Source organism: Salmo salar, chromosome 04 (genome assembly GCF_965601325.2).
Source record: "Salmo salar chromosome 04, fSalSal1, whole genome shotgun sequence".
Lineage (NCBI taxonomy): Eukaryota > Metazoa > Chordata > Actinopteri > Salmoniformes > Salmonidae > Salmo > Salmo salar.
This window is the reverse complement of record NC_138294.1, coordinates 74,636,129-74,662,389: the sequence shown is the minus strand read 5'-3', so window position 1 is coordinate 74,662,389 and position 26,261 is coordinate 74,636,129. Positions and strand designations below refer to the sequence as shown.

At 42.7% G+C, this 26,261-nt stretch overlaps 1 protein-coding gene across 3 annotated transcripts in view; it reads right to left on the bottom strand.

Moving 5' to 3' along the window:
• The window catches only part of arhgef12b (Rho guanine nucleotide exchange factor (GEF) 12b), a 109,754-nt gene that overhangs the window by 56,928 nt on the left and 26,565 nt on the right, over positions 1-26,261 (bottom strand). For all 3 annotated transcript variants that reach the window (XM_014197790.3, XM_082974715.1, XM_082974716.1), the window contains exons 2-3: positions 6,280-6,300; positions 5,459-5,553 (exon numbers count right to left, since the gene is read on the bottom strand). In XM_014197790.3, the coding sequence (XP_014053265.3) occupies positions 5,459-5,553; positions 6,280-6,300 (116 nt within the window). The remainder of the gene's footprint in view (positions 1-5,458; positions 5,554-6,279; positions 6,301-26,261) is intronic.

Here is a 26,261-nt window from a genome sequence, read left to right as displayed (position 1 = left end):
TGAAAATCGAACAATGTGGTTAGATTAAGGAGATGTTTATCTTTTAAATTGTGTAAAATAGTTGATTGTTTGAGAAATTGAAATTATTAGATTTTTGATGTTTTGAATTTCCAGCCTTGTTAGCAATCCCGACTCGGGGTTCATTGCTAATCTGTAGCCCCAACAGTTGTGTTTGAGCCAATCAGTTGTGTTGTGACAAGGTAGGGGTGGTATACAGAAGATAGCCCTATTTTGTAAAAGACCAAGTCCATATTATGGCAAGAACAGCTCAAATGAGTGAAGAGAAATGACAGTCCATCATTGCTTTAAGACATGATGGTCAGTCAATCAAGAAAATGTCAAGAACTTGAAGAAGGTTTCTTCAACTGTAGTAGGAAAAACCATCAAGCGCTATGATGAAACTGGCTCTCATGAGGACCGTCACAGGAAAGGAAGACCCAGAATTACCTCTGCTGCAGAGGATACGTTCATTCGAGTTAACTACACCTCAGATTGCAGCCCAAATAAATGCTTCACAGAGTTCAAGTAACAGACACATTTCAACATCAACTGTTTAGAGGAGACTGTGTGAATCAGGCCGTCATGGTCAAATTGCTGCAAAGAAACCACTACTAAAGGACCCCAAAAATAAGAAGAAACTTGCTTTGGCCAAGAAACACGAGCAATGGACATTAAACCGGTGGAAATCTATCCTTGAGTCTGATGAGTCCAAATGTAGGATTTTTGGTTCCAACCGCCATGTCTTTGTGAGACGCAGAGTATGTGAACCGATGATCTCAGCATGTGTGGTTCCCACCGTGAAGCATGGAGGAGGAGGTGTGATGGTGTGTGTGTGTGTGCTTTGCTGGTGACACTGTCAGTGATTTATTTAGAATTCAAGGCACACTTAACCAGCATGGCTACCACAGCATTCTGCTGCGACACGCCATCCCATCTGGTTTGCGCTTAGTGGGACTATCATTTGTTTTTCAACAGGACAATGACCCAAAACACACCTCCAGGCTGTGTAAGGTCTATTTTACCAAGAAGGGGAGTGATGGTGCTGCATCAGATGACCTGGACTCCACATCCACCTGACAACAACCCAATTGGGATGGTTTGGGATGAGTTGGACCTCAGAGTGAAGATAAAAGCAGCCAACAAGTGCTCAGCATATGTGGGAACTCCTTCAAAACTGTCGGAAAAGCATTCCAGGTGAAGTAGGTTGAGAGAATGCCAGGAGTGTGCAAAGCTGTCATCAAGGCAAAGGGTGGCTACTTTGAAGAATCTAAAATATATTTCGATTTGTTTAACACTTTTTTGGTTACTACATGATTCCATATGTGTTATTTCATAGTTTTGATGTCTTCACTAGTATTCTACAATGTAGAAAATAGTCAAATAAAGAAAAACCCTTGAATGAATAGGTGTGTCCTAACTTTTGACTGGTACTGTATGTATTTATGTATGGACATGTAGATAACGCTTCCTTGAAAACAACTAAACTGAAATAAAGGTAACTGAGGTTAAGAATGAAAAAAAAAACAAGCAGAATTCAAAAGAAGAAGGATTCTGAGGAAAGCCAAGCCTAAAATGTCTCTCAGACAAAGAAAATGAAGGCATAAAGATAAATGTTTCTTAACCTTTTTTGTACCAGCGACCAGCAAGCCATGTTCTTTCCTCCTTGCAGGACAGCTAACATTAAAACTAACTCTGTAGAACTCCCAGATTAAAGTCTCAGAAACCGGTCAGCAACATATCATGGACCAGCACAGGTTGAGCTATTGAATGATAGGTTAAGAAACAGTGAGATATACACTACATGACCAAAAGTATGTGGACACTTGCTCGTCAAACATTTCTATTTCAAAATCATGGGCATTAATATGTAGTTGGTCTCCTATTTGCTGCTATAACAGCCTCCCCTCTTCTGGGAAGGCTTTCCAATAGAAGTTAGAACATTGCTGTATATATACAGTGCATTCGAAAAGTATTCACACCACTTCACTTTTTCCACATTTTGTTACGTTACAACCTTATTCTAAAATGGATTAAATCGTTTTATCGCCTCATCAATTTACACACAATACCCCATAATGACAAAGCAAAAATAGGTTTGTAGAAAGAAAACTATCACATTTACATAAGTATTCCGACCCCTTTCTCAGTACTTTGTTGAAGAACCTTTGGCAGCAGTTACAGCCTCGAGTCTTCTTAGGTATGACGCTACAAGCTTGGCACACCTGTATTTGGGGAGTTTCTCCCATTCTTCTCTGCAGATCCTCTCAAGCTCTGTCAGGTTGGATGAGGAGCGTCGCTGCACAGCTATTTTCAGGTCTCTCCAGAGATGTACGATCGGGTTCAAGTCCGGGCTCTGGCTGGGCCACTCAAGGACGTGTCCTGAAGCCACTCCTGCGTTGTCTTGGCTGTGTGCTTAGGGTCATTGTCCTGTTGGAAGGTGAACCTTCGTCCCAGTCTGAGGTCCTGACTGCTCTGGAGCAGGTTTTCATCAAGGATCTCTCTGTACTTTGCTCCATTCATCTTTCCCTCGATCTTGACTAGTCCCCCAGTCACTGCTGCTGAAAAACATCCTCGCAGCATGATGCTGCCACCCCCATGCTTCACCGTAGGAATGGTGCCAGGTTTCCTCCAGATGTGATGCTTGGCATTCAGGCCAAAGAGTTCAATCTTGGTTTCATCTGACCAGAGGATCTTGTTTATCATGGTCTGAGAGCGCTTTAGGTGCCTTTTGGCAAACTCCAAGCGGGCTGTAATGTGCCTGTTACTGAGGAGTGGCTTCCGTCTGGCCACTCTAACATAAAGGCTTGATTGGTGGAGGGCTGCAGAGATGGTTGTCCTTCTGGAAGGTTCTCCCATCTTCACAAAGAAACTCTGGAGCTCTGTCAAAGTGACCATCAGGTTCTTGGTCACCTCCCTGACCAAGGCCCTTCTCACCCGATTTCTAACTTTGGCCGCACAGCCAGCTCTAGGAAGAATTTTGGTGGTTCCAAACTTCTTCCATTTAAGAATGAGGAAGGCCACTGTGTTTTTGGGGACCTTCAATGCTGCAGGCATTCTTTGGTACCCTTCCCCAGGTTTGTGCCTCGACACAATCCTGTCATCAACCTCATGGCTTGGTTTTTGCTCTGACGTGCACTGTCAACTGTGGGACCTTACATAGACAGGTGTGTGTCTTTCCAAATCATGTCCAATCAATTGAATTTACCACAGGTGGACTCCAATCAAGTTGTAGAAACATCTCAAGGATGATCAATGGAAACAGGATGCACCTGAGCTCAATTTTGAGTCTCGTAGCAAAGGGTGTGAAAACCGTATGTAAATAAGGTATCAGTTTAAATTTGTTATACATTTGCAAAAATATCTAAAAACCAGTTTTTGCTTTGTCATTATGAAGTATTTTGTGTAGATTGATGAGAATAATACATTTTATAATAAGGCTGTAACCTAACAAAATGTGGAAAAAGTCAAGGGGTCTGAATACTTTTCAAATGCACTGTACCTCTTCTCTATAGGCTGACTCGTCATTGTTGTTTATCAGGCCTACAACTAGGGCTGGGCGATATGGCCTAAAAATCCTAAATCAAATTTTTTCAAACTTATGGCCAATTCACGATAAATATATCGATAAAAAACTAAAAAGGTTAAATAACCATTGTTGCGCAATTAAAGGTCAATACACTGCATTTCAAACAGTCAGGAATAATATAATGAATTCAAAGCTTGTAACATTATACCTAAGCTAAATATAAGTCTTCCACAACCATAAGACCCATTCATAATTTCATTATTTTATCAAAATAGTTCAACCTGCTTTTTTGCAATAGTCACTGATCTGGCTTTCAAGTCGGTCTACGAAAATGTCCTTTTTTTTTTTAACAAATTAACCATGCACAATGCAGTGCACATCCACTAATAATGCCCAACATCTGGTAAGAGGCATTATAGAAAATTAACACAGGTTTTGAAATATTTGCATTCTGTAAAGGCATCCTTCTTTTCACTCTGTCAATTAAATTAGTATTGTGGAGTAACTACAATGTTGATGATCCATCCTCAGTTTTCTCCTGTCACAGCCATTAAACTCTGTAACTGTTTTAAAGTCACCATTGGCCTCATGGTGAAATCCCTGAGCGGTTTCTTCCTCTCAGGCAACTGAGTTAGGAAGGATGCCTGTATCTGTGTATGCTCATTGCACATTCATAAAACACAGACTAGACCGCTAGCACCCAAATGGGAGGGATTTTGGTGCTGTGCCTGTCTGAAGAGTAGACTACCTCATCACATGACTAGGGCTCAAAGCGCACTATTAACCTGTGTGTGTGTGTGTGTGTGTGTGTGTGTGTGTGTGTTTCATCCTCAGACTCCAGCAGCCATGACGTGTGTGCGAGTGTGCAAGTATTATTTTGACTGTGTGTGTTTGAATGTGTGTATGTACATGTGTGTGTTTGTGTTTCATCCTGCTGCCGCTCCTGTTTCTCCAGCCTAACAGAAGATAAGCATCAGCCTGGTGCTAGCTGTTAATCTGGTTGTCAGCTGGGGAGCCACAGTGCTCCCATTTGACCCCCCCCACCCCAGACCAAACATTAACCCCTAGTCTCCAGAGTGGAGCTTTAATAACAGGGTCCTATTCATTAGGTAGCAAATGAAAAAAAAGAGGGAGGGACTACGTGAACTTGGCCAATAAGAAACTATTGTTTTTGTTGCAAAACATTTTCCGTTCCCAGGGTCGTATACATTAGCGCACAGCGTAGCAAAACGTTTTGCAACGGAAAACAAAAACAAACGTTTCCTATTGGACACGTCCAGGTAGTCCCACCCTGCTTCGGTTTGTTTTCTTCCGTTTGGTGTCTAGTAGCTCCCACCTAGGCTATAGCATGTCACCGCAGCACTTATCACATCGACACGCTGCATAATTTACGTTCAATTATCTAATGTGTGTGAGTGAGTGAAGTGGAGTGCTACCTACAACAGGATCAATGACACGTTTACAGTCTGAAAGGGTCTAATAACAGTGATTGGCTTGAGCTTATATCAGACAATACAGTATACAGTGAAAGAGTTTCCTTTAATTTTGAAACAACCCCAATGTGCATTAATGGTCGCTATGAAGTTAGGATTCGCCACTAACAGAAACTCTTTCCACTCCATTCAACTACGTAAGGAGCTGTTTAATTACTATTCCCATAGAATTTGGTTTATTTGGTCAGTAGCTAATATTGTGTCAAATGATTATTACAGTTATCACCAGTAACTGACCGACAGTAATACACTGCACCAACCAAGTGGAAAATTAGATTAGACATTGAAATGGATTGAGGTGTGTATTATATTTTGTGCTTGCACAGTTTGTTCAATGAGTGTATGTTGCAAGTGTGCACAAGTCCTGTTTTCTGTTTGTTTGTGTGTGCAGGTCCTATGTTGTTTGTGTGTGTGTGTATGCTTGTGCGTGCACACTTACCTGTAGGGTCAAACTCATGCGCAGGTGGGACTGTGTTTTTGTCACTCTTGGGTTTCTTGTCTGGGGGGTGGTCCTTGCTGAGAATGCTAGGGGTCCTGGGAACACACAAACACAGATGGCATGGTGAGAAACACACACACACACACACACACACACACACACACACACACACACACACACACACACACACACACACACACACCGACACCAGATTTCACACGTCTGTGCAGGTTTTTAACCAGGCTTTTAAATTTCAATATTGGTGCAAAATGTATACTTAAAATGTCACTCTATTCGTGGAATGACCCCATTATATTCTACTTTCACGTAATATTATCTGTTACAATACTCTCTCAGACATACTGTATCTTAGACACCTGGGACTTAGACCCTTTACCAGACGAAATAGAGAGCCAAATCCCTACGGCTTAGGAAAAAGACTGCACCGTCAGATTCTAGATACATGAGGTGTCATCTTAACATGCTTATCAGGATGTCAGGCACGGTATGGGGTCCAAAAGCCTCATAATATCAGGCTAAATCAACTCAAATACAGGGCAACATCTGAAATGGAACCCTATTCCTTATTTAATACACTACTTTTAACCAGGGCCAGGTCAAAAATAGTACACTAAATCGTGAATAGGGTTCCATTTAGGACGCATACCAGGCGACCCAACTCGTAGGAGCATATCATTTATTTTGTGGTAAGTGAACATCACCATAGTTATATGGTGATGTTCATCTGGATGTCATGATTGTAGTCCTTTGTGATTGACAACGTGGACAAAGATTTACGAAGCAAGGAAAAAAACTCTGACCTGGTTGCTTTTTTGGAAAACCTGTGAAAACAAAGACGAGAAAGGATTAGAATACTATTAGTCATTGGTAAAGCCCTGTTCTAAGTGTACAGTGCCTTCATACCCTTTAACTTATTCCACATTTTGTTGTGTTACAGCCTGAACTCCAAATGGATTAAATATCATTTTTTTCTTACCCATCTACACACAATACCCCATAATGACAATGTGAAAACATGTTTTTATACATTTTAGCAAATTTATTGAAAAATAAATAAAGAAATATCTCATTTACATTAGTATTCACACCCCTGAGTCAATACATGTTAGAATAACCTTCGGCAGTGATTACAGCTGTGAGTATTTCTGGGTACGTCTTTAAGAGCTTCATACACCTGGAATTTACAATATTTGGACATTATTCTTTCAATAATTCTTCAAGCTCTGTCAAGTTGGTTGTTCATCATGGCTAGACAGCCATTTTCTTTCCATAGATTTTCAAGCCGATTTAAGTCAAAACTGTAACTAGGTCACTCAAGAACATTCAATGTCATCTTGGTAAGCAACTCCAGTGTAGATTTGGCCATGTGTTTTAGGTTATTGTCCTGCTGAAAGGTGAATTTGTCTCATAATGTTGGTTGGAAAGCAGGTTTTCCTCTAGGATTTTGCCTGTTCTTAGTTCTATTCTGTTTCTTTTTATCCTAAAAAAAACCTCCCTAGTCCTCGCCAATGACAAGCATACCCATAACATGATGCAGCCACCACCATGCTTGAAAATATGAAGACTGGTACTCAGTGATGTGTTGTGTTGGATTTGCCCCAAACATAATGCTTTGCATTCATTAAATAAAGTAAATTTTACTTTAGTGCCTTATTGCAAACAGGATGCATGTTTTGGAATATTTTTTTTCTTTTCCCTCTGTCATTTAGGTTAGTATTGTGGAGTAACTACAATGTTGTTGACCCATCCTTTTTCCTATCACACCCATTAAACTCTGTATCTGTTTTAAAGTTACCATTGGCCTCATGGTGAAATCCCTGAGTGGTTTCCTTCCTCTCTGGCAACTGAGTTAGGAAGGATGCCTGTATCTTTGTAGTGACTACTGTAGGTGTATTGACACAGTGCACCATCCAAAGTGTAATTAATAACCTATTTGCAAGGCATTGGAAAACCTTCCTGGCCTTTGTGGTTGATCTGTGTTTGAAATTCACTGCTCAACTGAGGGACCTTACAGATAATTGTATGTGCGGGGAACAGAGACGAGGTAGTCATTCAAAAATCATGTTAAACACTATTATTGTACACAGAGTGAGTCCATGCAACTTATGTGACTTGTTAAGCACATTTTTACTCCTGAACTTATTTAGGCTTGCCATAACAAAGGGGTTGAATACTTATTGATTCAATACATTTTAGTTTTACATTTTTTGTTAATTTTTAAACATTTCTAAAAACCTAATTCCACTTTGACATTCAGAATAATTTTTTCAAGCCAGGTTAAATTTCACAAACTCTATGAAATTGGACCCCTGTGAGGTAAAATGTATTGTAGCTCTATGTACGGTTCTGTATTCATTTTCTTAGTCAACCTTTGTGTTCTGTTTCGTTGTGTTCTTGAACGTAGCCCTGTCTTTCATTTTTGTTCATTGATTTCACCTGTGTTAGTTTCTCACCTGGTCTCATCAGCTCCTTATTTAGTTAAGTTCATTCTGTTTGTGCCTTTGTGAGGTATTGTGTGTTTTGACTCTACTAAGCCTTTTCCTAGCTCGTTTGTGAGAACCAGTTATAGCTTTCAGTCCTAGTTTTGATTCACCTGCCTGTTTGCCTACCTGTGTATGACCATTTCCTGCCTGTGACCACGATTCCTGCCTTCTGCGATAAACACCTCCCGCTCTGCACGTGAATCTACAACTTTTTCTCCCTGAGTATTTATTATACTCCAGAAGTGTTAACTCAAGCAACAAGTTTATTGTTCTAGCAAAAATAGTCTGGTTTCCCAGGCCTGTACCTGGACTAAAACATGTTGAAGAGAGAATCTATTGAAAGTGCTTTTTGGTCCAGGAATATCCTTAATCAGGGTATCTGAAACCAGCCCCATGTTCAACCTTATATTCTCCATTTGCTACCACGTTTTTATTGTCATTGCATGCTACGTCAAGAAAATTACAAAAGAAACATACATTTTATAAAAAAATAAGTATATAAATCAACAGTTCTGGGGTAACCTTATTCATTATGATCTAAAAGACAAAACTGATCCTAGATCAGCACTCCTACTCTGAGGCGCTTAATGAAAACATGCTCTGGTCTTCCTTGTCATTTGCATGTTTCTGTGTACTGAGTGACATCATCAGTCAGAGACAGCCAGCTTCTAACCCCCCCACCTCTAAACCCACCTTGCCGTCTGTCTCATGACATGCTGCTAACCACTAGACTGCACTATCATAGGTACATCTTTCACCATCTGCTTACACATCACAGGATCACAACCACCACCATTACTCGGAGGGACCAGAAATGATGGAACACTAGACCCACTTGAATTAATTTCATAATCAAAAGGGCGGTGGTGTGGCGATGCCAACATAAGCCCCATGTCCTCAGGCACTTTCTTGGTCCAAGTTGTTCCACTGGTTGGCATATCAAACATGCAGATCCCTACCCAAATGCCTAAGTCTGAGAGATAGAAGGTGGCTGGGTTCTTCATATAAATAGCACAGGTCCCTCTATCTCCACCTCCTCCCTTCTTCCGCGGGTGGTTTTTGTTTTTGTTGCTGTTCCTTCCCTCAGACAATGGGGCCTGCACTTTGAACAATGGCGCTCACGTCAAAGCCAGCTTACTACATTGCGGCATTGTGGGACTGATTCCCGGAAACAGAGAGCGCTTCTGGCAGGCCTCCCATTTCCTGAATGTGGGAGAAGGGGGGATGAGAGGGGAGATTGGAGAGGAAACGAGGAGGGGGATGAGTGGGAGTGGGTATCTTTCAGAGAAGGCAGGAGGGGGCAGGATTTGGAGAATCCTGTGTTAGTACCTAGGCTGCAGAGCTCGTACTTGGAAATCTCTTTTGACACAGAAAAAAACATAGCTCAGTCTAACCATGGCCAAAATCCCTAATATATAACACTTACCAAAAACACTGTGATACACCTTTCCACTGCTACCACCTTGGATTTACATTTACGTCATTTAGCAGACGCTCTTATCCAGAGCAACTTACAAATTGGTGCATTCACCTTATGATATCCAGTGGTATCCAGATTTAAGAAACACTTCTTAATAGTTGAAATGGTAATTATTTAATTCAACCAAATAGCACAGTTGTTGAAGTAAATTAACATCATTCAATAAAAAAATCTGACATCAACCGAGTCATATTGAACCCCTGCCAAATAGAGAGACATGGGATTCACTACTACACTGTCTTGGAACAGGAGGAGTTATTAAACTGGTTCTCCTCTGATGTGTCCTGGGGAGATTAGGAGGCAGGCCAGAGGATATACTGTCTGGGTGAGGACAGACATCAGTCTCACTGGGTGGTGGCTAAGCAGCTAGTGCAGATAGCTTTGGGTAAGAAAGGGATTTAGCTGATATTTAGATACTTAAATGGGTACATTGAAAGCCTGAGGGGAACAATGCGCTTGTTAGCTTACAAGGCAGATCAATGGGAAACACAAAGATTCAAGTGTAGTGAAATCGATTGCTAGCCTTTAACAATTAGCTGTTAGCTTTAACAGAGAGTTAAGTCCTGCCGCAAGTAGGTTTTAATTTATTCAGAGTTCATTTTGATCATGTTATAAAATGAATTCCTTAAATTAAATCATCTTTATCAATACTCCATTTATTGTCTACTTTTTGTCTACCAGGCCAAGCTCACAACTTATAGCAAGAGACCACTCAGAAATGGACAATGGGTAAATTATAAACGCTATAGCTTTGGCAGTGCAGCAATGGCAGCCTAAAGAAAGTTTTAAATGGCAAGCAAAACATCATCACTGATGAGCCACTTGAGCCACTGCATGTAACGTTAAAGTTCTGTGATTGTCACATCCCATTGCCTCCCTCCTGAATCCACTCATACGTTTTTCCTAGGAGCAATGTCACCAAAGACGCTTATTACTAAGACAGAGAACACTTCCCATCCTCTTTGATGTTACTGACCTGACACAAGTGAACCAGGTAGAGGAAAGAACAGAAAACAGCACCAGAGTTCTACGGAGGGATGTACTCAAGGAAGTTCATTTTGTGCCAGCCCCACATGTATCACCTCAAACATGTCTATCTCACCGGTCTGAGACACATGTAAACGCTTTAACGCTTCACTGCAGTGGAGTCTAAAACTGTTACGATAACAAACGGAGTGCCAGAAAGTGAGTGCTCTCACTCAGTGGTGCCTGCTAAGCTAAATTAAGCTTTTTGGGAAGTGTGACTGAGGTAACAGGTTTGCCCAAGGGGCCTGGCACGTGGACACTGCCATTTTATAAGATTTTGAAGCCAGTCAGGTCTATGGAAGAGCTTCAAAACAATACCGAGAAGAGGGGGGAAAGTGATAAAGTGCATAGAGAGCAACAGCACTGCAGCAGCAGGACGGGACGTCTTTGGGAACTGGCCTGATCCCTTTCGGCGTAGACAGGCTACAGGGCCAGAGATGCTTAACCCTTTTCCCTTGTGTTGGATCCAAAGCACACGTTTTTCAGAGAGAAGCTTGTCGTCAATCACCAGTTCTGGCTACTTCTTTCATTTCACTCTCCGTTCCATATGAGGTCCCATTTTGAGGAGGAGTGGCATTTAGAAAGAACATCCAGTTTGCCTCCTCAAGTAGAAACATCACATTTGACCTGCACTCAGCCCTAACCATAAAACTAATTGAAGTGGATTTGAGGTGAACTCTGCCAGGCTCGTAAATACCAGAATGATTACCGCTGCTCTATCATGATATCCGTGCAGCAAACATTCATGGAAGCTTTTGGGATCAGGCAGTTTGCGAGGTTAGAACTCTGCTCACAAGACAGGTGAACCTGGGCTTGTGAGATAAGACAACTAGTCTCGAACATACTGCCTCCACAGAATATAGCATTTGAAGAGATACACAGTGGTGAATTTACGAGAGAGAGAGAGAGAGAGAGAGAGAGAGAGAGAGAGAGAGAGAGAGAGAGAGAGAGAGAGAGAGAGAGAGAGAGAGGAGAGAGAGAGAGAGAGAGAGAGAGAGGAGAGAGAGAGAGAGAGAGAGAGAGAGAGAGAGAGAGAGAGAGAGAGAGAGAGAGAGAGAGAGAGAGAGCTAAAAGGAAGTGATTCCCAAAACTTCCATAACAAAGCCATCACCTACAAAGAGATTAAGCTACAGAAGAATCCCCTAAGCAAGCTGGAACTGGAGGACAGCAACACAATTAGACCCAACCAAATCATGAGAAAACAAAAATATAATTATTTCCAATGTGTCAAGTAAGTAACAAAAAAAAGAACAAACTGGAATGCTATTTGGCCCTAAACAGAGAGTAGTGGCAGAATACCTGACCACTTTGACTGACCCAAAATTAAGGAAAGCTTTAACTATGTACAGATTCAGTGAGCATAGCCTGCCGTAGGAAGACCTGGCTCTCAAGAGAAGACAGGCTATGTGCACACTGCCCACAAAATGAGGTGGAAACTGAGCTGCACTTCCTAACCTCCTGCCAAATGTATGACCATATTAGAGACACATATTTCTCTCAGATTACACAGACCCACAAAGAATTTGAAAACAAATCCAATTTTTATAAACTCCCATATCTATTAGGTGAAATACCACAGTGAGCCATCACAGCAGGAAGATGTGTGACCTGTTGCCACAAGAAAAGGGCAACAAGTGAAGAATAAACACCATTGTAAATTCAACCCAAATTTATGTTTTTATTTTCCCTTTTGTACTTAAATTATTTCCACATCGTTACAACACTGTAATAATTATGACATTTGAAATGTCTCTATTCCTTTGAAACTGTAACATTTACAAAAACATTTTTTTATTGTTTTCTTCACTTTTTTTTAATAATCTATTTCACTTGCTTTGGCAATGTAAACATATGTTTCCCATGCCAATAAAGCCCTTTGAATCAAATTGAGTAAACAAGGAAAGCGAGAGAGATTGAGTTCTGGAAAAGTACAGAGTACAAATCATTATTACAAGCGTCTAGAGTGAGAGTAGCCCAGAGTACATGCCAGGCATACCTGTCTACGTTCAGAGAAAAGCTACCTCCAGGCAAAGACCTGAGGGAGCACAATATCATAATCAGATTAGTATGACCGTCATTTATCAAAGTTAGCCCAGTAAACCCTCCTTTCTCCATAACTATATGTATATTATTCTAACTCCAGTACCTAGACAGACACACTTCATCACGATCAATTGCTGAACTGTATTACTGCAAGGTAAGCGTATTAACAAATGAATGGACTGGGACTGTAGCACTCAGGTGAAGGTGATGCTTTGAGCTACTGGAGAAGCATTGCATAAATCAAATGTATTATATCAAAATGTAAATGCATCGTAGTAGTGCAGGAAGTCTTCCACTGAAACCCAAAAGCCGATTTATCTCAAGGCTGTCAATATACTAATGAATTACTGTACATTTATCGCTGTTCTATAATTAAGCAATAAGGCCTGAGGAAGTGTGGTATTTGACCAATATACCACGGCTGAGGATACACCCATTAGCTGTGGTATATTGGCCATATACCTCAAAGCCCAGAGGTTCCTTATTGCTATTATAAACTGGTTACCAACATAATTAGAGCAGTACAAATATTTGTTTTGTCATACCATGGTATATGGTCTGATATATGGCTTTCAGCTAATCAGCATTCAGGGCTCAAACCAGCCAGTTTATAAATATCAATAAGGATAGTCTGTAAAGATGATATATTGTACATTGAGACTATTGGGATGTTATTGCCAAAATACTTACTACAACTCCATTTGTGGTACTGCATGCACAGTGGTAAGATTATAATACACTTGAAGAATTCAACAACAACATTGGAACAGAGTACTGTGAAATCATTTCTTCAATGGGGGCCGTACTCTTATTCAAAACAATGGTGTTTATTTTGTGTGGCGTGCACAGGAATGCTAGCTGTATCTAGGGAAATTCAAGTTATTGGCCTTGAAAGGGTATCTGAAGACCCTCTAGTCCCACTCAACATAGGTCAGAACAGACCACACACACTCACACACAGCGGCAACTCCCTTATCCCTGCACCCCCTCTTTCACCATCCCTCATTCTCCAGGGCCTGAAGGGAGGGAGCAGGCACTCCCCTCTCTTTCTGCCCCAATAAGCCTGATCAGAGAGTCTGCATCCTGACGCGGCTTGGGGATGTACATTTCTTCACGCTACACTGTCTGTTCACGTTTTATTAGCGTAGCCAGGGACGGCTGGGGGTGTGGAGGGGGGAGAGAGAATGATAAATCCCCTAGAAGAACAGACAACCAGCAAGCCCCTGAGAGAGACAAGCCAGCACCTCCATATCGACCATGTTTGATCCCTTCAGGCAGGCAGGGAAGGCAAGGCCTGGTCTTGTTTCCACCTAGCTAGGCTGTAGGCTAGCCTACAGTGACACAGCGACCAACACAATAGGTTTGGGGGTGAAATGCTTGAGAATAAGTCGTTTTTGTAGTGCCGGGACATTTAAACGGTGCTTTTATGAATAAATGAATGTAACTTTTTAAGGCAGGTCATAAGCTTGGGGAGGAGAAGAAACACAACAGCAGACCACGTGTAACCACGCCAACCCAGGACATCCACATCTGGCTTCTTCACCTGCGGGATCGTCTGAAGGGAGGGGTATTTCTGTCTGTAATAAAGCACTTTTGTGGGGGAAAAAATCATTGTGATTGGCTGGGCCTGGCTCCCCAGTGGGTGGGCCTGGCTGCCAAGTTGGTGGGCCTATGCCCACCCATGGCTGCACCCCTGCCCAGTCATGTGAAATCCATAGATTAGGGACTAACAAATGTATTTCAATTGACTGATTTCCTTAAATGAACTGTATCTCAGTAAAATCTTTGAAATTGTTGCATGTTGCGTTTAGGGTGGAAAATAGTTAAAATGAGTTTAAAGAGAAGCTCCAGGCAGAGGCATGTCGATGCATGTTGATGCCAGGCAGAAAAAGGCATGTTGATGCCAGGCAGAGAGATGCATGTTGATGCCAGGCAGAGAGATGCATGTTGACGCCAGGCAGAGAGATGCATGTTGACGCCAGACAGAAAAAGGCATGTTGATGCCAGGCAGAGAGATGCATGTTGATGCCAGGCAGTTCTGAGGCTACTGACGGCAGTGAACTCTTCAAAGCACTGCAGACCGACTGCTCCCCTGGTCAAAGTACTAGTGAGTGAGTGAGTGAGTGAGTGAGTGAGTGAGTGAGTGAGTGAGTGAGTGAGTGAGTGAGTGAGTGAGTGAGTGAGTGAGTGAGTGAGTGAGTGAGTGAGTGAGAGAGAGAATGGAGGGTTGAGATGGTAGGAGAGGCTAGAGGGGGATAGAGAATGTAGTGAGAGGGTAGAGAAGGTGAGACATCCCAAATGGCATCCTGTTCCCTATATAGTGCACTATTATTGACCAGAGCCCAATAAAGGAAAAATTGTGCAATTTGGGACAGGGGAGTGAGTATGCCTAGTAGTAGAAGAGGGGATGTTTGAAAGATGGTGGTGAAGAACATGGCTGACGTTTTACATTCTCCCAACCGATTGTGCTATTTTGTTCGTTTTTTTGCGTTTTGTGTAACTTATTTTTAACTTATTGTGTACATAATGTTGCTGCTACCATCTCTTATGACCGAAAATAACTTATGGACATCAGAACAGTGATTACTCACCGCGGAATGGAAGAAACTTTTTCCTTTAACGAGTCCGACGAGAAGGATATCCTGCTTTCACTGGAACAGGCCCAGATCCCCACCTTTTGCGTGAAGAAAAGACGCAGGAAATTTGGCTGCAGATCGAGCATCCATCTGAAGATCTGTAGGCGAGCGAGTAAACTCCCACTGCCACCCGTTCTTCTTGCTAATGTGCAATCATTGGATAATAAAATTGATGACCTATGATAAATATTATCCTACCAACGGGACATTAAAAACTGTAAAATCTTATGTTTCACCGAGACCTGGCTGAACGATGATACGGACAATATGGAGCTAGCGGGATTTTCCAAGCACCGGAAGAACAGAGGCGCTACCTCTGGTAAGACGAGGCGTGGGGGTGTGTGTCTATTTGTCAATAACAGCTGGTGCACGATGTCTAATATTAAAGAAGTCTCAAGATATTGCTCGCCTGAGGTAGAGTACCTTATGATAAGCTGTAGACCACACTATCAACCAAGAGAGTTCTCATCTATATTATTCGTAGCTGTCTATTTACCACCACAAAACGAAGCTGGCACTAAGACCGCTCTCAACCAACTCTATAAGGCCAAAAGCAAAAAAGAAAATGCTCACCCAGATGCGGCGCCCTTAGTGGCCGGGGACTTTAACCTGTTGGGGGTAGGGGGCAGTATTGACACGGCCGGATAAAAAACGTACCCGATTTAATCTGGTTACTACTCCTGCCCAGTAACTAGAATATGCATATAATTATTGGCTTTGGATAGAAAATACCCTAAAGTTTCTAAAACTGTTTGAATGGTGTCTGTGAGTATAACAGAACTCATATGGCAGGCAAAAACCTGAGAAGATTCCTTACAGGAAGTGCCCTCTCTGACAAGATCTTGTTCTTCTTGTCTCTGTTTATTGAAGACTGAGGATCTTTGCTGTAACGTGACACTTCCTACGGCTCCCATAGGCTCTCAGAGCCCGGGAAAAAGCTGAATGATATCGAGGCAGCCCCAGGCTGAAACACATTTGCGCTTTTGGCAAGTGGCCGATCAGAGGACAATGGGCTTAGGCGCGTGCACGTGTCGACCCCGTGCTTTATTTTCTTTCGTCTTTTTACCTAAACGCAGATTCCCGGTCGGAATATTATCGCTTTTTACGAGAAAAATGGCATAAAAATAGATTTTAAACAGCGGTTGACATGCTTCGAAGTATGGTAATGGGATATTTAGAATTTTTTTGTCACGAAATGCGCCGTGCTCGTCACCCTTCTTTACCCTTTCGGATAGTGTCTTGAACGCACGAACAAAACGCCGCTGTTTGGATATAACTATGGATTATTTGTGACCAAACCAAGATTTGTTATTGAAGTAGAAGTCCTGGGAGTGCATTCTGACGAAGAACACCAAAGGTAATCAAACTTTTCTAATAGTAAATCGGAGTTTGGTGAAGGCTAAACTTGCTGGGTGTCAAAATAGCTAGCCCTGTGATGCCGGGCTATCTACTTAGAATATTGCAAAATGTGCTTTCACCGAAAAGCTATTTTAAAATCGGACATATCGAGTGCATAGAGGAGTTCTGTATCTATAATTCTTAAAATAATTGTTATGCTTTTTGTGAACGTTTATCGTGAGTAATTTAGTAAATTTTTTGTAAATTCACCGGAAGTATGCTTGTTCTGAAAGTCACATGCTAATGTAAAAAGCTGGTTTTTGATATAAATATGAACTTGATTGAACAAAACATGGATGTATTGTATAACATAATGTCCTAGGGTTGTCATCTGATGAAGATCATCAAAGGTTAGTGCTGCATTTAGCTGTCTTCTGGGTTTTTGTGACATTATATGCTAGCTTGAAAAATGGGTGTCTGATTATTTCTGGCTGGGTACTCTGCTGACATAATCTAATGTTTTGCTTTCGTTGTAAAGCCTTTTTGAAATCGGACAGTGTGGTTAGATTAACGAGAGTCTTGTCTTTAAAATGGTGTAAAATAGTCATATGTTTGAGAAATTGAAGTAATAGCATTTCTAAGGTATTTGAATAACGCGCCACGGGATTTCACTGGCTGTTACGTAGGTGGGACGAAATCGTCCCACTGGCCCTAGAGAAGTTAATGCAGGCAAACTTAAATCAGTTTTAGATATTTTTACTAACATGTCACATGTGCAACCAGAGGAAAATAATCCTTGGCCACCTTTACTCCACACACAGAGATGCATACAAAGCTCTCCCTCGCCTCACATTTGGCAAATCTGACCATAATTCTATCCTCCTGATTCCTGATTCCAAGTAAAAACTAAAGCAGGAAGTACCAGTGACTTGCTCAATACGGAAGTGGTCAGATGACGAAGATGCTACACTACAGGACTGTTTTGCTATCACAGACTGGAATATGTTCATCCAATGGCATTGAGGAGTACACCACCTCAGTCATCGGCTTCATCAATAAGTGCATCGACAACGTCATCCCCACAGTGACTGTACGTACATATCCCAACCAGAAGCCATGGATTACAGGCAACATCCGCATCGAGCTAAAGGCTAGAGCTGCCGCTTTCAAGGAGCCGGTGACTAATCTGGGGCTTATAAGAAATCCCGCTATGCCCTCAGACGAACCATCAAACAAGCAAAGTGTCAATACAGGATTAAGATTGAATTCTACTACACCGGCTCTGACGCTCGTCGGATGGGGCAGAGCTTCAAAACTATTACAGACTACAAAGGGAAAACCAGACGCGAGCTGCCCAGTGACGTAAGCCTACCAGACAAGCTAAATGTCTTTTATGCTCGCTTCGAGGCAAGCAACACTGAAGCATGCACGAGAGCACCAGCTGTTCTGGATGACTGTGTGATAACGCTCTCAGTAGCCGATGTGAACAAAACCTTTAAACAGGTCAACATTCACAAAGCCACTGGGCCAGATGGATTACCAGGACGTGTACTCAAAGCATGCGCGGACCAACTGGCAAGTGTCTTCACTGACATTTTCAACCTCTCCCTGACAGTCTGTAATGCCAACATGTTTCAAGCAGAACACCATAGTCTCCGTGCCCAAGGAAGTGAAGGTAACCTGCCTAAATGATTACCACCCCGTGGCACTCACGTCGGTAGCCATGAAGTGCTTCAAAAGGCTGGTCATGGATCACCTCAACAGCATCCTACAGGACACCCTAGACCCACTACAATTCGCATACCGCACCAACAGATCCACAGATGATGCAATCTCAATCGCACTGCACACTGCCCTTTCTCACCTGGACAAAAGGAACACCTATGTGAGAATGCTGTTCATCGACTACAGCTCAGCGTTCAACACTCTGGGACTAAACACCTCCCTCTGCAACTGGATTCTGGACTTCCTGATGGGCCGCCCCGAGGTGGTAAGAGTAGGCAACAACACGTATGCCTTGCTGATCCTTAACACTGGGCCCCTCAGGGGTGTGTACTTAGTCCCCTCCTGTACTCCCTGTTCCCCCATGACTGGGTGGCCAAACACGACTCCAACACCATCATTAAGTTTTCTGACGACACAACAGTGGTAGGCCTGATCACCTACAACGATGAGACGGCCTATAGGGAGGAGGTCAGAGAACTGGCAGTGCGGTGCCAGGACAACAACCTCTCCCTCAATGTGAGCAAGACTAAGGAGCTGATCGTGGACTAAAGGAAAAGGCAGGCCAAACAGGCCCCCATTAACATCAACAGGGCTGTAGTGGAGCGGGTCGAAAGTTTCAAGTTCCTTGGTGTCCACATCACCAAAGAACTATCATGTTCCAAGACAGTCGTGAAGAGGGCACTACAAAACCTTTTCCCCCTCAAGAGGCTGAAAATATTTGGCATGGGTCCCCAGATCCTCAAAAGGTTCTACAGCTGCACCATCGTAGTGCGAACGGCCATCCAGGACCTATATAATAGGCGTGTCAGAGGAAAGCCCATAAAATTGTCAGAGACTCCAGTCACCCAAGGTATAGACTGTTTTCTCTGCTACCGCACAGCAAGCGGTACCGGAGCGCCAAGTCTAGGACCAAGAGGCTCTTCAACAGCTTCTACCCCCAAGCCATAAGACTGCTGGACAATTCATAAAATCACCACAGGACAATTTACATTGACCCCCCCCCCCCCCCTTTTGTACACTGCTGCTACTCGCTGTTTATTATCTATGCATAGTCACTTCACCCCCACCCACATGTACAAATTACCTCAACTAGCCTGTACCCCTGCACACTGACTCGGTACCAGCGCCCCATGTATATAGCCTCGTTATTGTTATTCTTATTTATTATTACATTTTATTTTAGTCTACTTGGTAAATCTTTTCTTAACTCTTGTTGAACTGCATTGTTGGTTAAGGGCTTGTCAGTAAGCATTTCACGGTAAAGTCAACATTTGTTGTATTCGGCGCATGTGACAAATAAAGTTTGATTTGTATCACTTAAGCTGTCATGTCTGATCCATCTGTGCAGAGACAAAGATATCCCCCCCTCTCGATCTCTCCCTCTCTCCATTTGGTAATGTATAGCTATGCGGGGAAGGGAGCTTGTGTATGGCTAGTGAGGCTGAGGGGCTATCTGCTCCTCAGTGTAAGTAACTAGCACTAAATAGATTCAGTTATGTACAGTAACCAGGAATTGTCCAAAACCAATTACCTGCCAACTGTGGGTCTGATGCCATGTCATAATAAATCATGATATAATTTCCTACATTTATGCATACTTGATTCTAGAAAATATAGAAAAGTTTTTTCCTATGCAAAATTCAAGATTGTGAGTGTCTGATTATGCTTGATTGAAATGGAATTAATTCAACCCATTCCTCATTCTGTCACACAAACCCATGGAGTCAGTATAAACAACCTGATATGTGGGACTGTAGTATATTGAGTTGCACCCCCTTCTGCCCTCAGAACAGCCTCAATTCGTCGGGGCATGGACTCTACATGGTGTCAAAAGCGTTCCATAGGGATGCTGGCCCATGTTGACTCCAATGCTTCCCACAGTTGTGTCAAGTTGTCTGGATGTTCTTTGGGTGGTGGACCATTCTTGATACACACTGGAAACTGTTGAGCGTAACAAAACAGCGTTGCAGTTCTTGACTCACTCAAACTGGTGCACCTGGTACCTACTGCCATACCCAGTTCAAAGGCACTTTGAACTGCCCATTCACCGTCTGAATGACACACATACACAATCCATGTCGCAATTGTCTCAAGGCTTAAAAATACTCCTTTAACCTGCCTCCCATTCATCTACACTGACTGAAGAGGATTTAACAAGTGACATCAATAAGGGATCATAGCTTCACCTGGATTCACCTGGTCAGTCTATGTCATGGAAAGAGCAGGTATTCTTAATGTTTTGTACACTCAGTGTATAAAATATGGGTTGTTCTGAATAAACGGGGCCGTGTAGACCCTTCCCTCTCCCCCATCCACTACGTGTGGAGCAGCTGAAGTAAACTGACACAGTGTGTGTGTGTGTGTGTCACGTCAAGGTAACAAAGCCCCCGTGACACTGCTTGGATGGGTTAATCTCCCAGGCTTTAGAGGTCTACCAGATGTTGATAGGACTTATGGCCATAACTGTAAACAAACAAAGACACACAAACATTCAGAGAAATACATTTGACCCTAAAATTATAATACCATTCCCCAAATTGTGTGCACACATATTCACAACTCCAAGCTGGGTAGCTCTCCCGGCTTTACAATAAAACTATGAAAATGCATTGCAGTGAGGTGCTACTTGTTTGTGTGCCAAATGGTACTCTATTCCCTTTGCAGTGCACTACTTTTAACATAAGAAAGGTCAAGGGGATCATTTTGACCCAATATGAATTTTAAATGGAAATATCTCTGCCATTTCTTAAGAAATGCCCCCCTCCGTCCTTGACTTTTCCTAAATATGTCTATTTAACACATGTAAGTTGTTAGAATTTCATCACAAACAGAATGTGTTTATAAGCAGCTTTAAGGGAACATGTCATTTCTTTCCCCAGAGCGCCAGAAAGTGACTTTTTCCAATCCTTCTACAGAGTCACATGCAGGTAAGATGTTTTAATTTCTATATAGTGTCACAAAGAGCTGATTCTGAGGTTTCCAAAACACTTACCATTGCCCCATAACCTTCAAAATATCACTTTTTCCAAGAATAACCACCTTTCCATGTGCTCCACACGTGAGCATGCAGCAACAGATTGCCTACAGTAACATAAACTCATGAAAATGCTACTGTGTTCTTTTAATGTTACCCAACACCTTCATAAACCCAACCAAAGTATTATTTTTCCGATAGTATATATGAAATTGATTTATTAGACTGTTAGAATGTTGAGGCAAAATGACTCCTCATTGGCATGAAGGGGGGTCCAAAGAAGCAAGGCTTATCTAGTGTTAACCAGGGCTCATATGAATCTGGTCAAAAGTAGTGCACCTATTGGGAATAGGGTGCCATTTGGGACAAAGTCCATTTCCATCTGTATCATGTAGGGCCTGGAGAAAGTGGAGAGAGGACCCTACTTTACCCCTCCCCCCTCTCCTCTCCTCTCCCCCACCCACCACAGGACCTGAGGCACAGCCAGAGTCTCTCACTCAATCTCTCTCTCCACTGGCCAGGCACTTTTAATGGCCTCCCAGCAACCACAGAATAAACATTCGAAACACTGGCACACATATCCATGTTGTACAATCAGTGGTGTAGCCGTTTGCACCTTTTTACCTTTTGTGCAAACGTTTACCAACCTATCGCAAAAAAATACATGGAAAATATAGGTAGCCGTTTGGAACAGTTTTTGCCTATATTATGACAACATTTTGTGACGTTTTGGACTTTGGCATGGAGTTTTTTCGGCTGTTCGGGCACACTACATTTTTTCTCGAGGCAAGCCGAAGTCGGTCGCTGAAGCCTATTCCTCCTTGTTGGCGATTGGTCAACAGTAGGGATTCTTCAATTAAGTCCCTGTTGTCATTTAACGAGACGACTCGTCCTCATGCACATTTTTTCTCGTGAGAAATACTGCACCAAACATCCTAGTTGGATGCAAAATTGCACGACTAAGACCTCCTCGGTAAAAACATAAAAATGTATGACAGATTGCTTCAGTTATCTTAGATACATTTGGACTATTTTGAGGATGTGTATACTGGCTACAGTGTCTCAAAGTGGACAAACAGTACTATTGTCGCTTTTTTCTTGTTTTTCAAGCGAAGGTCTTTTAGGGGAGTATGCGAGCACACTGACGCCTTTAGTTTATTCACCGCGAACAGTGATTTGGGTTTCCCCACCTATTTGTTTTTTACCACTACATCACAAGGTTTTTTCTAGATCAAATGGGGCTTAGGTGGTGGGCGTGGCAGGGGGCGTGGCAAGGGGTATTACAATAAGCACTGAAGCCTGTCGGAGCAGCAATCATTTTGTTACAATTTAAGAGGCCCCCATCTTAGTGGTGACATTTTAGCTTTTTTAAGCCACTTTCCTGCACTTCTATGCATTTTGCCATGGCTAATGCTGTGTTCGTTTGCTCAAACAGAATAACAAAATGGTATTGAGACCGACAACACTTGAGTGTGTGGGTCAGGTCAGGACTACACTAGCTGCACTGCAGCAGTGCTCTGGTCATGGGGAGGTGATGGGTGGGGCTGGATGGAGACATGCTGCAGTCAGGGGAGCAGGGAGGGAGGCTTGGGCAAACAGATGATTCACCAGCAGCTGAGCTGACACAACACCGCCTCTGTCTGCCAACTACACTCTCTGTGTGTGTGTGTGTGTGTGTGTGTGTGTGTGTGTGTGTGTGTGTGTGTGTGTGTGTGTGTGTGTGTGTGTGTGTGTGTGTGTGTGTGTGTGTGTGTGTGTGTGTGTGTGTGTGTTGTCTGCCAGTGTGTATGTGTATGTATGTGTGGGTTGTCTGCCAGCAACTCTTTGTGTGTGTGTCTTTCACACCAAGCCCCTATAGTGTGGACAGCCCCTACGGTGTCTGCCATAGACCAGGCTGCTGTTCAACCTGCCACAGGTCTGATTCCATTAGTCGACCATGGTGGCACCACATATATGGGCCTGTCCACCCAAACAGAATACAGTGTACCCCCATCTGTGTCGAGTACACATACAGCACAGAGACAAGACACAAAGAGACACACAAGCACACACGTACACACAGGCACACCTCTACACTCGCAAAAGGTGGAGGGAATGACACACATGCCTCAGATTCCAGTGATTAAATGGAGGTTTGTAATACAATAACCTTGGATTAACCTCCAAGCTTAGGGCAGCTCAGTGAGAATAACTTAGCTCTTTAATAGTTCATTAGCCCGCAGTGTGAATTAAGCACAGCATAAGAGGGTTGAGTGTGTTTTTCTAACTTTTTTTCATTACCATTAGCAACATAGCTAGTTGTAGTGAAGCAGGTTGTAGTGGAGCACTAAGGAATTATCATGGTCCACACACACCAACACAGTCAAGAGCACCATAACGTTTCTTCCCCCTCAGAAGGCTGAAAAAATGCAGCATGGGCCATCAGATCCTCAAACAGTTCTACAGCTGCACCATTAAGAGCATCTTGACTGGCTGCATCACCGCTTGGTATGGCAACTGCTTTGCATCTGACCGCAAGGTGGTACAGAGGTTAGAGCATAAGGCCCAGTACATCACTAGGGCCGAGCTCCCTGCCATCTAGGACCTCTATAGCAGGCGGTGTCAGAGGAAGGCCCTACAAATGATCAAAGACTCCAGCCACCCAAGTCATAGACTGTTCTCTCTGCTACCGCACGGCAAGTGGTACAAATGCACCGAGTCTGGAGCCAAGAGGACCCTGAACAGCTTCTAACCCCAGGCCATTAGACTGATAAATAGTTAGTCCGGGTAGCTATTGGTTAACTACTTAATTATCTGCATTGACTCTTAATGCACTAACTCTTTTGACTCATCACATATGCTGCTGCTGCTGTTCATTATCTATCTTGTTGCATAGCCTCTTTATCCCTACCTATATGTGCATATCATCTCAATTACCTCGAACCCCTGCACATCAACTCTGTACTGGTACCCTTGTGAATACAGCCAAGTTATCGTTACTCATTGTGTATTTATTCCTCGTGTTATTATTGTTCTATTATAATTATTTTTTCTCTGCGTTGTTGGGAAGGGCCTGTAAGTAAGCATTTCACTGTTAGTCTACACCTGTTGTTTACGAAGCATGTGACAAGTAAAATTTGATTTGATAGTCTACTATAAAGAGTCATTTGCAACTTCAAGTTGTCTGTATTGAAAAAACGATCCACTCTTTGTTCTGAAACACGATATGTCATTGGGGAGCAGTTGATAACTAGTCCCAAAAAATGAATAGCATAATACACAAAGTTTTTCTCTTTTTATGTTAGCTACTGATAGTCAGTCAATTAGCCCATGTCAGCTAACATTTTTTAGATTGCTAAATTATTTAGTGGCTAGCTATCTAAACTTGCTATCATGGTTGAATTACCAGCTGGGGGGCCCCCATTGATTTTGTTAGTCAGTCTCACTCAGATATCATAAAACTACAAACATTTCTCTCCACCCTATGGCAAAATGTGTAAAATTGCAGGAAATTTGTTGTAAAACATCTAATTTTCCTCTCCGCTCCATGGCAAAATCTGTAGAATTGCACGAAATTAACAAAAACATTTTTTTTTATTTGTCTCCGCTGTCAAGAAGGGGGCCACTAAAATGTTTTGCTCGCAATGTGTTATGGATGTGAGTAGTTCCTGCAGACCCGCGAGCAACTGCGGCCCCTCATGATGAATTTAGATTTTTTGCAACCCCCACCCCCATCAAAGTTAGCCATCTCTGATATAGATCAAATTGCACTTATAGTAGAACATTGAGTTAAATGTTCCAAAATAAATTTGAGCAGGAATCCAACCACATCAGGTGGTGGAGAGAATGGCAAGAACAATCCAATCAATCCAAATCAGCGCTCATCTCCAAGTCAATGCCGTTAGAGAGGGATCAATAGCGCCGGCCCCTCGTGTCATAACTAGAATGAGAGGTGGCGAGCCATGTCCTCGCTCCCTGGCTCTGGTAGCCTAATGACAATAGTGGAGTCAGTGTCACAGCTTTGGCAGCTGAGGAGACAATTCTCCACGTCGCTACACAAATCAATACCCCTGACATGCTCCAATTACATCGGTTTAATTATTTCAGTCTCCAGCTGACCCAATAAGGCAGTTTGAACCAAATTGACTAGTCTTCCGTGAAGAGTACACAAGAAAACAAACTTTGATAGGTTCAACTAAACCCTGAGGGGTTCAGTACAACTCTGGTATGTGTTCGCAATAGTATGCCTACGCTGTGCCTGTGCATATTCCAAAAAGCTGAGGAACAATACAAAACTTCAATTTGATAGCGCCTATGGACCATAACTAAGCCATTTCACGGTCAGTGTGTGTGTCATGTCTTGCCTGCTATACTACTGGAGGGTGCAGTGAAGTACAAAACTCTTGAAACAGTAACTCTGCTCAGTGGTACTTCGAGCCCAGTTATTTGCAGATTTATTATAAACAGCACTGGGACATGCTCCTGAGGGTTCTTGCCAAACGCAAAACACCGGGTCGTTATTGTCTACAGAACATCTGTGGTGGCTGAGCAGCGAAGGCCAGGACATGTCTCTGAAAGTGTCTTCAATTGAAGACTGCCTGCCATTGAGAAAATACATACCAAGGCTACAGCGAGAACAGGGAAAAAGAGTTAAAGGGATACTGTGAGATTCTGGGACTTTTCCTACTTACCCAGAGTCAGATGAAGTCATGGATACCATTTTTATGTCTACGTTTGCAGTATGAAGGAAGTTAAGGCGTCCGCATGCTTTTACAGCCGAAACATGTGATTGGACTGACTGAAACATGGCTTACGCCTGATGAATTTACTGTGTTAAATGAGGCCTCACCTCCTGGTTACACTAGTGACCACATCCCCCGCGCATCCCGCAAAGGCGGAGGTGTCGCTAACATTTACGATAGCAAATTTCAATTTACAAAAAAACCCCGACGTTTTCGTCTTTTGAGATTCTAGTCATGAAATCTATGCAGCCTACTCAATCACTTTTTATAGCACTGTTCACAGGCCTCCTGGGCCATATACAGCGTTCCTCACTGAGTTCCTAGAATTCCTATCGGACCTTGTAGTCATAGCAAAT